The sequence below is a fragment of the Ictidomys tridecemlineatus genome, chromosome 10 (genome assembly GCF_052094955.1).
Source record: "Ictidomys tridecemlineatus isolate mIctTri1 chromosome 10, mIctTri1.hap1, whole genome shotgun sequence".
NCBI classification, from domain to species: domain Eukaryota; kingdom Metazoa; phylum Chordata; class Mammalia; order Rodentia; family Sciuridae; genus Ictidomys; species Ictidomys tridecemlineatus.
The window spans coordinates 26,729,905-26,743,075 of NC_135486.1; the positions used below are offsets into that span (position 1 = coordinate 26,729,905).

The 13,171-nt window shown below is 31.8% G+C and overlaps 1 protein-coding gene across 2 annotated transcripts in view; it reads right to left on the minus strand.

The window, feature by feature from the left end:
• The window catches only part of Dennd1b (DENN domain containing 1B), a 221,848-nt gene that overhangs the window by 109,860 nt on the left and 98,817 nt on the right, over positions 1–13,171 (minus strand). Inside the window, exons 6-10 of one of the 2 annotated variants that reach the window (XM_078022530.1) lie at positions 13,038–13,107; positions 12,266–12,346; positions 9,231–9,290; positions 7,755–7,808; positions 4,929–5,039 (exon numbers count right to left, since the gene is read on the minus strand). In XM_078022530.1, coding sequence (XP_077878656.1) covers positions 4,929–5,039; positions 7,755–7,808; positions 9,231–9,290; positions 12,266–12,346; positions 13,038–13,107 — 376 coding nt within the window. The remainder of the gene's footprint in view (positions 1–4,928; positions 5,040–7,754; positions 7,809–9,230; positions 9,291–12,265; positions 12,347–13,037; positions 13,108–13,171) is intronic. The other variant, XM_078022531.1, reaches the window with a different exon arrangement.

Consider the following 13,171-nt stretch of genomic DNA (forward strand, 5'->3'; position numbering starts at 1 on the left):
ATCACTCTACCACTAAGCCACAACCTCAGCCCAATAACAATTTTTAACTGCACCACTCCTTAAAGCCTGAAGAACACAAAGGTCAAAAGCACTCTTCAAGAACCTTAAGAAACAAGTAGGCCTGCATACTCTTTGTTCTTCTGCCAACTGTTCAATTCTTAATCTCCAGGAAGAATCTCTGAGCTTCAGGTTTCAGATTAAATGCTGATACAGGTGGTACCATTAATAGACAAATCAAGAATATGTACAATCCAGATGGAGAGGTTAAAATCCTCTGGACTCCTCTTTAGTCAAACTAAACATATAAAATCTATGTTTTAAGAGCTGATTTTCTGGGGAATCACAAGATTTCCTTTTGTGTATGCCCTTGATAGAATTAATGAGAAAGGGAGAGAAAAGCATATGCTTAAATGCCTGGGGGCAACTATAACAAAGGAAGAAATTACAGTTTGTTAATGCAATTCCAACACTCACAGCCTATTGCTTGCTCTAAATACTCTAGAAAGAAAAGGCACTGCACAATCAAATCTCTGTAACTAACATGCTTACAGACTTTAAGATGGTAATATTTACCAACTAAATATTGGTCCAAATAGTAGCTAACACTTAGACATCTGCTTTAAAGAGAAGCATCCCTTCCACCTGCTTCTACAGGCCACAAAGATACACTCTAGTTAACATATTACTGACAGGATGATGAGAAAGCTCCTGTCAGATGCTGGCCAGCCGGGTGTTTGAGACAAAATGCACAGCCCCAGCTGACTAGTTAGAGAAAGTCTGGTGTGGTACAATTATAGAGGCATATGACAAGGCTTCATGCCTGACTGATTTGAGAACGGATGACGTGACTTTAAACAGCAGTCTTCCCTACCTATGGTCACAAAACAGCAATAAGTCAACTGATACAACCTTGTAATACCATGATTTATTCCTTTGCTTTGAATATATGAGAGTCTGAGAGGATATTCTGCTAGGCTACCAAGATTCACTTGGGGCTTAAACATCTAAGGCCTGCCTACAGCATGCATAAAATCAATTTTCTAGTTCAGGATTATTGCAAACCATTTCATGTATACTTATTAATGTATAAATCAAAGAATAAAAACAAAATTGATGATGTCCCTGTTTATTAAACTCAAACATGTAAAAATATAATAATTAATCCTAACACAATACACACTTGAATAAATGGGAGGAAAACCTGTTAAAATCTTCAAGACATAATAACAGTCTTGATATTTTTGCTTATATATCTTAAAACTAAATATTTTTTTAAAATTTTATCTTTCACAAAAGTTAAAACTAATTATTCTTAATTTCAAATAGCATCTGAAGAAAGGGTCCCCCCTTAAGTTAGTTGATTCCCTACCACTGTATTGCCATGAAAAAAAAAAAAAACTACAGCAAGCTATAGTTTGACAAACATCACTTTGAGATAATCAGAAAAATGTTATGGTTTTCAAGAGTAAACCACCAAGGCAAACAAACTGCTAAAATAATAGAATGGTGAATGTTAAGACACTTTAACTTATATGGGTTCTTGTAATAATTGAGATTTTGGCTATATATATTTAAAAGATGATCAAGGGATAAAAAAATATTTGCATTAATATTAAGTAAGTTATAGTTCCTATGGTATGTAAAAATACAAGAATGTAAAATCTTAAAATCAAGTCAATTCTTTAGTGATAATTCTTTCTTTGGATATTTCAGCGATTTCATTAAGCTTTTCTTAAAAAATACTTTATCTCTAATTTATATCATGACATTAATCCTTCATCTTAAATTTTACTATTCATGGAAGTTATAGTACATATATTTATAGGTACTATATATATCAGAGAATTGGTCAAGATAGATTCAAGTAAAGCAGCTTCTCCCACATTACAAGGGTAAGAAGATCATGAAAAGCAAATTGAATTATATTTATTTTATCAGTTCAACTGCCCCCAGAGAATGATCCAAAACAGAGCTGGTAACTTACAGGTGACATCACCCAAATGTTTTTAAGAACTGCCATTAACTGCTGATATTAAGTTGACCTTGAACATAGGAAACAACTCCCTACATAATACCAACCTTTAAAACAATACGTTTTAGTAAAATATTAAATTAAAGGATAGGCATGTTAATTTTTGCTCTAAACTACAAATCTAGGCTATTATAAAACTACAGTTAAGGGCTGGGGATGTGTCTCAAGCGGTAGCGCGCTCGCCTGGCATGCATGCGGCCCGGGTTCGATCCTCAGCACCACATACCAACAAAGATGTTGTGTCCGCTGAATACTAAAAAATAAATATTAAAATTCTCTCTCTCTCTCTCTTTAAAAAAAAACCTAAATATTGAACATTTATCCTACATAGACATAATCTTAAGTACTTCAATTATGTGTTTGTGTCCATTAATTCTTATAGCAACCCTATGAGATTAAGATTGCAATTACTCTTGAAGAAACCAAGTCAGAAAGGTTACACATCCTCTAAGAGAGGGATAAAAATTAAAATAAAACCAAATATTTTTCAAAAACACGTGTTCAGATTTATTCCTACTGTGTTCTAAACGCAGCAGCTTACACTCCATTTACATAGCTTATTTTCCTCAGATCTCTGCCTAAATTCTATCTCACTGGAGAGGCATTCCCTCCCACAACTACCTTACATAAAACCAAAACCTGGCTCTTGCCTTATCCTCTGTACACGCACACTCACTTTATCCTTTAACAAATAGTACTCAGCACTGTATGAAATAACAACTACTTATTTGTTCATTTGTTTATCTGTTTCACAACAGTTGGATATAAGCACCAAGATTGCTTGAACTTTGTTTTGCTTTCTGTTGAATTCTTAGTATGTAGGAAAATATCTGATGCATAATATGTACCTAATAAATATTTGTTGCATGTATTAATCCTAATACAAATTAGTTCTTATAAAGTTAATCCTATAAAATAATTTGTACAATTAGTTTAATCTTCATAAAATCAATATAAAAATATCCTTTATAATATTAATATCATGTTTAAAAATTAAGGAGGAAGAGGTGGATAGAGAATAAAGAATGGGTTTACTTCAGTGATAAGTTAAAAACAGTAGAAACTCAAATATATAAAATGTTATGGTTTAGATATGAGATAACCCCTGAATGCTCAAGTGTGAACCAATAAAGGAATGTTCAGAGGTCAAATGACTAGATTATGAGAGCTGTAACTTAATCAGTCAATTAATCCATTTGATGGGTTAGTAATTTGAATGGATTCACAGGCAGTAACCGTAGACAGAGAGGGCATGGGTGGAGGAAGTAGGTCACTGCTGGTGTGCTTTTGGGGATTATATTATCCATGATTTCTTGTTCTCAAGCGCTTTCTCACATACCTGCATTCTTTCTCATTCTCATTCTCTCTCCCCTCTCTCTCATTCTCTCTCTCTCCCCCCTCCCTCCCTCCCCCTCCCTCCCTCCCTGTCTCTCTCTCTCTCTCTCTCTCTCTCTCTCTCTCTCTCTCTCTCTCTCTCTCTCTCTCTCTCTCTCCTTCCTGGCTTCATGAACTGAGCATCTTTCCTCTACCATGCCCTCTGCCATGATGTTTTGCCTTACCTCAGGCCCTGAACTATGGAATCAGCAGCCAACCATGGACTGAACCTCTGAAGCAGTGAGTCAAAGTACCATGCGATTCAGACTGAACATCTCAACATGTTTTAAAGATGTATAAGAAAAATATGACCTACATTACTGACCAGTACTTACTCTCTGATACTACCTCATCACTTTTTCACATTTACTCCTTTATATGCTTACATTTTTCAACATGTACAATGTATTTCAATTTGGGGGAAAAGTGAGTTCATCAATATTAAATATTTAAAATCTCAAAATTTTACTTTTTCAATTGTAAAGCAAAAGAAATAAGCCAAGATAGAATTAGGAAACCTAGTTTCTCATTAATATTTCTAGTTTTTTAGCCTTGGGATGATCATTTAATGTCTCTGAAAATATCTTGCTCATTATTAAATACTAAACAGATATCCCAAAGAATAAAGAAATCCTAACCCTCATGCTAAAATGTTATAAATTTCTTATTTCTACTCTAGGAAAATAAAATATTAAAATTATGGTTTTATTTATTATCAAGTAAACAAATATGTGGAGAAGCAAACTCATGCAGTATTGAACAATGGTTTTTAATATCTTACAGATTACTCAAATCTTTAAGTTTGTATTAACTAAAAAGTTGAAAAAAACATATTTTTATGCTTAATGCAGAATAAATTATGAAAACATTTAAAATTACATTTAAAATACATTTAAAATTTTTTCTGTGACCCAAGAAAATCCTCTTATTCTCACAGCCTTTACCACAGTAATGAAGACCTTCCAAAAGAACATTTTAGTGAGTGTCATAAAACCTGTGATTTATAAAAAATGCTACTTTGACTTTTAAGTTATTATCAGTCTGAAGAGCTCCTCCAAACCAGAACTATTATAGAATCTACTCCCAAACCACTACTTGGCAACAAAGATGAATCTACCTATTACCAGGTTAGGGTAGCAGCTATTATCATGGCCCCTTGATTTCTTTCAAGTAGCTCCAATGGAAAAAGCCATAAGTGAATAATAAAGATCTCATAATAGCTCTTAAGAATTCTTTATGTGGTAGAAGGTACTAAAATGAACTGTGGAGAGTTAAAAAGAGGGAAAAAAAACTCTCATCTCCTGATAAGAAAAAATAATTAACCTGATTTAATGCATCTGAGAAAGCCTTCTATAAATCAGACTTTTGTACTTCAAGAGCCAGATTAAAACCATATATAAAAAAGTATGTAGATATTGTCTTATAAGTACACATAACACATTTCTAAATCTGCAGAGGTTTTTAGGTCTTTTTGTGAAACACTCAATACATGCTATTTAAAAGGAAAGTGTGAAGTACTTACAGTGCTTAATTTGCTAGAGGTAATAATGATGCGCCTTTCGTGCAGCATACTGGCATACAGTTGCAGCATATTGTTCACATCCACAGCAACAAAATATTCTGTAAGATTTCTCTGTACAAGTGAAAAATAATTCTCAAGTTACAGCTTATGGTGAATATGAAGAAACACATTTTATACTTTTATCAAAAAGTTTTAAAGTTCAAAGGATGTTGTTATTAAAAGTGGCATTCATTAAAATAATTAAATTTAATACTATTCTGCTGCTACATGAAGCATGCAATATTCCATTATTATTGGAAGCATAACCCTCTCCACAAAAGTGTTTCTCAGAGGGTGATCAGAGGGTCGCATATTTCCCAGCCTCCCTTCCCCAACACCAAGTATTTGAAAAGAAGCTGATTTCCTGGGCCCCCACCAAACTACTGAATTATTATCTTCAGAGTATGGTCCTAAGAAACTGCTGTTTAAACATATACTCCTGATGATTCTTACAGACAGTGATTTTTGAAAAACCACTGTTCCAGAATTCTCTGAGTCTTCTCATGTTTGTCATTCACTCTGCAGGCAAAAATCATTGTCCAATACACAAGACAACCAAAGGATAAGATGGATTTATAAGAAGTCCTTGATTCTTTATTAAGGAATATCCTTTGTTTATACCACATGTCAGGCTTGCTTTATACCACTATAACCAAATATATTTGGTGATATCCTAAATTGATTCCTTGATTTAACATTCTTATAAGATGTATCCTACATAAGAACAAAATTGGGACGAATTACATTGATTTTCAGATTCTCTCCTTGAAATCACTAATTTTTAGCTTTCTGTAATCAAATTTAAGCATATCAGAAAGCAATAAAGTAATGAAGAAACTTATTAAGTTATGATAATAAATTGAAACTGTACTACCAGGTGGACTATGACCTGGAAGGATGAAACTTAGTTGGGCAAAAAGAAAAGAAATCCTGCTTTTTTTTTTTCAATTTTGAAAAGACAGAAACTTTATCAGAATAAACTTGTAGTCAGAGAAGAACATATCAGTAGAGACTATATATCAGTCAGTGATGTTGAATTGATGGGGAGAGATCCATTTCCTGTTTTATTAAGGCCCACTTCACCTTCCACTTCAACACTGCATATACAAAGTTACATTCACAACATTAAATATTAATATTTTCCTATAATTTTAAAGATAGATAATTTTTAGATAGGGAATTATTTCACAACACAGAATGCTTCTTGATATTTCTGTCCTTTGTTTGTTTGTTTGTTTCCCCCTAAACAAGACTTTTTTGCTAAATAAAATGTGTTAAGGGAGATTTAAAAAACTTTTATTCTCAGTGGCATTTCATTAGAATGTTTATTTCTCTAAAACTTTCAAAGTAATAGTCTTTAAAAATCCATGGTATTTGTTAATTAAAGCTATTAGTTGTCTGTTGGTAAATGTAAGAGAAAGATGGAGAGGATAGAAGGTAGAAGAGAGTTACTTTGACTTTGTATTAGAAACTCTGGCTACTTTAATGAACTGACCACAGCAGTGGAGGGGCCACAACCACATAAGCCAAGATATGGTCAGTTGTCCATGAGGTAAATATAGGAGGATGCCCTGTGCACAAGGTGCAGAGGTCAAGACCCCACTATCTGTGATGGGCCTTGACACTTGAGGATCTATCTCAGGCCCATAGTAAGAGAAATAATGCTAAGTCTTTTCATAAGGGTTGTCTAAAAAAATCCTTTTAAATAGGGTGTCCCAGGATTCACCTCTACTAGAAACAGTTTTGATTAGATATTCTATTTTGAGTATTAGAATATTTACACTTGCCTTCTTTATTTTCACTCAGTAGGTTTGAAAACATTTGAAAAAAGAGTAGAATTCTTAGGTAAATAATAAGTGTATTTGAACATATTTTTTTCCAATTGATTTTCCCTTGACTTTTGATTGAATTATTTAGATTCAGTTCAACTTTCCAAGAGAAACTGAAGAAAAAGTATATAAGGGAATATTATATTTTCATAGTTATTTAAAAAAGCAAAAAATATTTGTTATTTCCACTTACCCATGTAAACTTTTCCATAAAATATTAATTTGTGACATTATAGAAACTATAGAGGCTCTTAAATGAAAAATTATTTAACAATAATTTTTTCACACAAGTAGTTAAGGCCAAAAAGAGTACATTACCAAAGATTTTTTACACATATACACACACCTCAACTTGATTCAAGGAAGCTCAGGACCTAACTGAATATGTAAGACCCTACCTAAGTGTTCTAAATGACGAAATATTTTCCCTCATATCATTTTTCTTAATTTTCTTTATCAACAATATATTAATTTGAACTCTAATTGAAATGCAAAATTAATTCATTTTTCCAATTTCTTATAATACTCTTCAAGCTTCATGAAATATATATTACTTTAAAATAAAACCAGGAAATCAAGTATAGGACACTTAGATTAGGACAGAGTCATAGACAAGAAATCTAAAATGCAGTGGTCAGTTCATTAAAGTAGTCATCTCCTGAGACACGTTCTCAGCTTTGTATAGGGAAGCAGAACGTAACAGAATGTTCATAACTAACTATTCCTCAGATAATTTTTCCCAATTTTCTTACCAAGGACATATTAAGAAAGGTATAACAGGGCAGATGCATAAAGAGGAAAAGAATACAACACCATTATTGTTTATCTCTTCATTATTTCTCACAAATACAGACAGTTATAATGTATCTTATTTCTCTATGCAGGAATCCATAAGAGTGAGACCAAAATAAATAAAATTTGTAATATAAGTAATAAAAGTAAAAAACAGAAAACTTACACTCTCAGGTATTGTTGGGAGTCCAGTTACATCAGGGGCAATGAAGTAGGAATGCTAATCAGTAAAAATAAATCATGTAAGAAAAGAATTAAATTTTGGGATTAAAAATAAGAAAATTGTTTAATTAATAAATGTCATGGGCTGACACTCAAGATTTGTTGAATTTAAGGAACTCTTAAATGAAAGAGAAGGTTTATATAAATTTAACAATGACTTTCCGGTTAAGGCCAAAAAGAGTATATTACCAAAGATTTTATACACATATACACATACCTCAACTTGATTCAGGGAAACTCAGGACCTAACTGAATGTGTAAGATCCTACCTACATGTTCTAAATGAAGAAATACTTTCCCTCATATCATTTTTCTTAATTTCTTTATCAACAACATATTAAGAAATGTATAACAGAACAAATAAAAAGGAAAAAGACATAAGACCATTATTCTTTATTTCTTCATTATTTCTCACAAATGCAGATATACTCATAATTATACTATTCTTCTATGCAGGAATCCATAATGTAAGTAAAAAAAGAACAAAAAAATTATACACACACACACACACACACACACACACACACATATACACCTGTATGTATGTGTGTGTATACATATATATATAATTACGAGTATATATTCTTAAAACATATTTAATTTAGGTAGACTAGAGAAATAAAGCTTCTCCTCCCAAAAATATGTCAAAATATATTAAAATTCCAGAGTTTATAGGCTAAGTTACAATAAATCTCTTTGTAAAACACAGTTATTAAATGCTTAAATCTTAAAAATATAGTTGCTCATCACAAAATGACCTTCACACACCAAGTGAACAAGGATCAAATGCTACAATGTACCAAACAATACAATAGCTCACTGAAATATTTACATTCAAAACATAGTATATATGCCTTCATATTTCCCACAATATTTACAAATATTTATAAAAATCAAAGTGTAACTTAATCATCAAAAACTGTTTTATTTTCTGTTTATATTAAGCTCCAAATTATTTTAATATCTTGATTTAGTATCATCTTTATAATTAAAGACTCAGACAGAAACTTTTCTAGGCATTATTAGAGCACAATTAAACTAGAGAGAACAAGGCTGGTTAACACAGTCATAATGTATCATTTTCCATGGTGGAAAAATAATCTGAGATAAACCACAAGATAATCTTGTGACAAAAATTTCATGCTGTGAATGTGCTTTACAACTGCTTTTCCTGAAGATGGAGAACATGCATATTTGGTCTCTATTAATTTTATTTGGATAGGTTTTCAATAACTATATTTGATAAGACCGTGGTTTAAAAGATAGTATAAACAGAAAATATATTCGAAATGATTATTTTTTTAAAGAGTAAGTCTACCATATCCCATAGGACTGAGGTGAATTTTAAAGGCAGAGAAAAAGAAGCAACTTTTTTCCCAATTTCATAATGATTTTTAGAAGCCAATGTCTTTCAACTCACCGGTATTAGTGAGAGCTGATCTTTCAATACTTGCTCACTGGCAATAAATATTTCTTGATTCTTATAATACATAAGAAAAAATGAATATAGGGGAAACTTATGTAAAAGTGTTTTTGAGAGAAACTCATGCAGCTACATTATCCATTGATTTTAAGTGTTATTTTAAATGCTGATTTGGTAATTCTATGCTAGAAAAAATCCTAAAGAAAGTATTTTTATATTGTAGGAGTAGAGAACACTATGGTTATTTAATGATTTTGAAACACAGTTTCAAAAAAATCAATTTTTAGACATTTAACATCTCATAAAATCTGATATTCTAGTGACCACTAACCCACTTTCAAGAAAACTTCCATGATCATAAATTTTTAATCTGGCAACATAAAATTAAAATCTCTACTAGTAATTGAAGATAAATGTTCTAATCCCAAAATTGTCCCTCATTAGCAGTGTGTAACATTGGGTACATTCTGTTATTAGAAGCAAATGAAATTTAAACATAGGTAACAAATTATTTTACCAAACACTTGAGACTAGGTGTAGAAAATGTGAAAGATATCATAGGCTATTCAAAGACCTAATTTACCAAAATATATATAGAAAAAATCTCAACATAAATAGCTATCAAGAAAATGCAAATCAAAACCAAAATGTGTTATCACCTCACCCCAGTTACAATGTTATTATCCAAAAGACAAAAAATAATAAGAGTTGTGGAGGGTATAAAGGGGAACTTTTATACATTGTTAGTGGAAACGTAAATTAGCACAACCATTATGGAAAACAATATAGAGGTTCTTCCAAAAATTAAAAATAGAAGTGCCATATGATTCAGTATCCCCACTACTAGGTGTCTGGCCATAAGAAGGGAAACCAGAATGTCTTCACTCCCAGGTTCAATGCATCATTGTTCATAACATACCAGACATGGCATTAACCTCCCCATCTGACAATGAATGCATAGGTATTTTTAAATGATACATATATGCAACAGAATATTCAGCAATAAGAAATGAAATTATGTCATTTGTGGCAACATGCATGAAAATAGAGCTTATTATCTTAAATGAAACAAGTCAGTCACAGAAGGATATATAAGTGATTTAACTCATATTTTAAATCTAAAAATTTGTCATAGAAGCAGAGATTCCAAGTATAACTAACTGATTCTGATTTCACTGTCATATAATCTACACATACACAGCACTGCATCCCATAAATAGGTAAAATTATTATATGTCAATTAAAGGAAAATACATTTTCATAACTCTTTAGCAAAGTGTCAGAATCACTACAAACATAATACTTTCCAAGAAAGAGGAGTTCTTTTTGGAAAACCAACGATTATTCTTTGTTTTGCTTGCACTTTCTGCTGTATTGCCACTAACCATACACACTGCATTCTTTTGGCTTTCATGACCTATGAGTGTGAATTTCTCCCTATCTGCTCTTTCCTCTGTTTTTTCCACTGGATTTCTTTTCTTCATCCTCACAGTCTAATTGGGCAATTAGACCTTAGCCTCTTCTCCATATTCTCTACAGTATATTCTTCACAAAGCTACAACTATCTCTGCTGATGACTCTCAAATTTGATTAAAAATATCCAGGGTCTTCTTGGGTTTCCATCCCCAGTCTCTTTCCACTTTGGCAGTATCCAACGAAAGATAATGCAGACACAAGGCAGCAGAGATCACAGGACAGAAAGAACACATTGAGGTGTGTGCCAAGAGCTTCACAAAGGTGGAAACTGAGCTATAGACAGTCTTTAAATAAGATTCAGTGCAAAAGGAAAGCAAGATGTTCATTCAAGAAACTGGGCTAAACAATATAACCACTAAAGGGAATGATTTAAGAAAAAATTGTGATACAGAACATGAAAAGTTAGAGTAAAATTAGGAATTGGATGGTCCAGAAAGCCTGGCCAAAAGTTCAAACAAATTCTGTATATAAAATGAGGAGTTGTTTTTCAGTAATGGACTTTACAAGGTTTAAGATAGTTTAATTTGAAGAAAGAACTGGAAGGAAAAATTCTAGACTAAGGACAATCTGAAGTGCTTAGCACCTGAATGCGGGTGTGACAGTGAAAATGGAGTTAAGTAAGAAAAAAATCTATTATTAAATTATAATATAAATATAATTTTATAAGGCAAGGAGAAAGTTGTTACCAAAGAAACAATAATAATAATGATTTCCTTATCTTGCAAAAACACAAAATACCTATTACTATCTATATTTCAAATTACTTATCCTAGCAATTTTTCTTGCCTGGGAAAATTTTTTCTTGTTTGTTAATATGGAAGTTTACTCTCATTGTGAAAGAAACAAATCAATATAAATAAAATTCAACCTTCAGTTTCACATGCCAAAGTAATGGAGAATATTAATGAAAATATCCACATTTTACTACCATGAACTTTGTTTTTAGTCTATTTTTAGATATAGATGGCACAGTTCATTAAAAAGTTCAATAGTAAACAGGCTTGCTGTTTTGACAAACTCTAATGAGTCTTACATTATTTTGTGATTATATCAGAAGACATATTTCAGACTAAGGAAAGAACAAGAACTCTTCATCCAGTATTTTCATCCTGCATGTCATTTGTGGCAATATCATTTTCTATTCTTATTAACAATTGTTTCCATTTTAGGGGGACTAGTGATTTTATATACACATATACACACACACACATTTTGTATGTACTCCTTTATTTATACATGACTTTCACCTGAAGTATGAATGATCATCACAACCATTCAGTTCATCAGATCATCACAACCTCACAGTTATTTTCAGTTCAAAATATTTTCTAGTGCTTCAGTTTAATAACTACTAAAATACACAACTCAAATATATCAAGTTATGACAATTATAGCTCATCAAAAGGCTCAAAATTATCACCTACTAATCTTAGTCCTATCACTAAAGCTTCTCCAGAAGCAGAAGCATAGGTGACATGGTAAATAATTTTTTAAAGTAACACTGTTCTTAAATGAGAAACTGCTAAGATTTCTTAAAGCATTTAGTGATTACTTACCACACTCAAAGTGACGGGAGTGTTTGCCTTTGGTACTGGGTGGTTATAGAGTGATTTGAGTGTTTCATTCAAATCATTTTCCTAGAACATAAAAAAAATCAATTAATAAATGAAATATAGCAAGCAAATACAATCAAAATTACTCTAGTACATTACTAGTGGGAACGTTAAATGATGTAGCCACTGTGGAAAATGGTAGAATGGTTCCTCAAAAACTTAAATACAGAATTACTGGATTACCCAGCATTAACCCCTCTAGGTATACACCAAGAAAAACTGAGTATAAGATTGAAAGATGTGTATTTGTACAACTGTCTTCGTAAAAGCAAAGCCAAAAGGCAGATACAATCTGTGTCCACCAACAGTTGAATAAAATAACAGACTTCAGCATACACAGATATAATGGAAAGCCACCTTCAGTCTTTAAAAAGAAAGGAAATTCTGACACATGGTACAACATGGGTATCTTGAATATAAGGATAAATATTGTGTGATTCCACTTACATGAAGTACATAGAATCATAGTGGAAGATATAGTACAATGGTCATTTTCAGGAAAGAGGATAAAAGGAAATGGGTAGTTAAAGTCTAATGGGTATTAAGTTTCAGATTGTCAATATAAAAACTTCTAGAGATGTCTAGAATTGATGGATGTAGAATAATGTGGATATATTTAATGCCACAAAACTATATATTTACAATGGTTAAAATGATAACATTTTATGTTATGTATATTTTAACACAATAAAAATAAAATAAAAATATAGCTTACCAGTTCCTTAGCCAAGTAATCTGCCAGAGTATTTAGAAGCTTGTAATATACTTCAAACCACGGCAAGTAACTATGACAAAACAAATTATTTTAAATGTGCATTTGTATATACACGTCCACATATTTAAAATTTA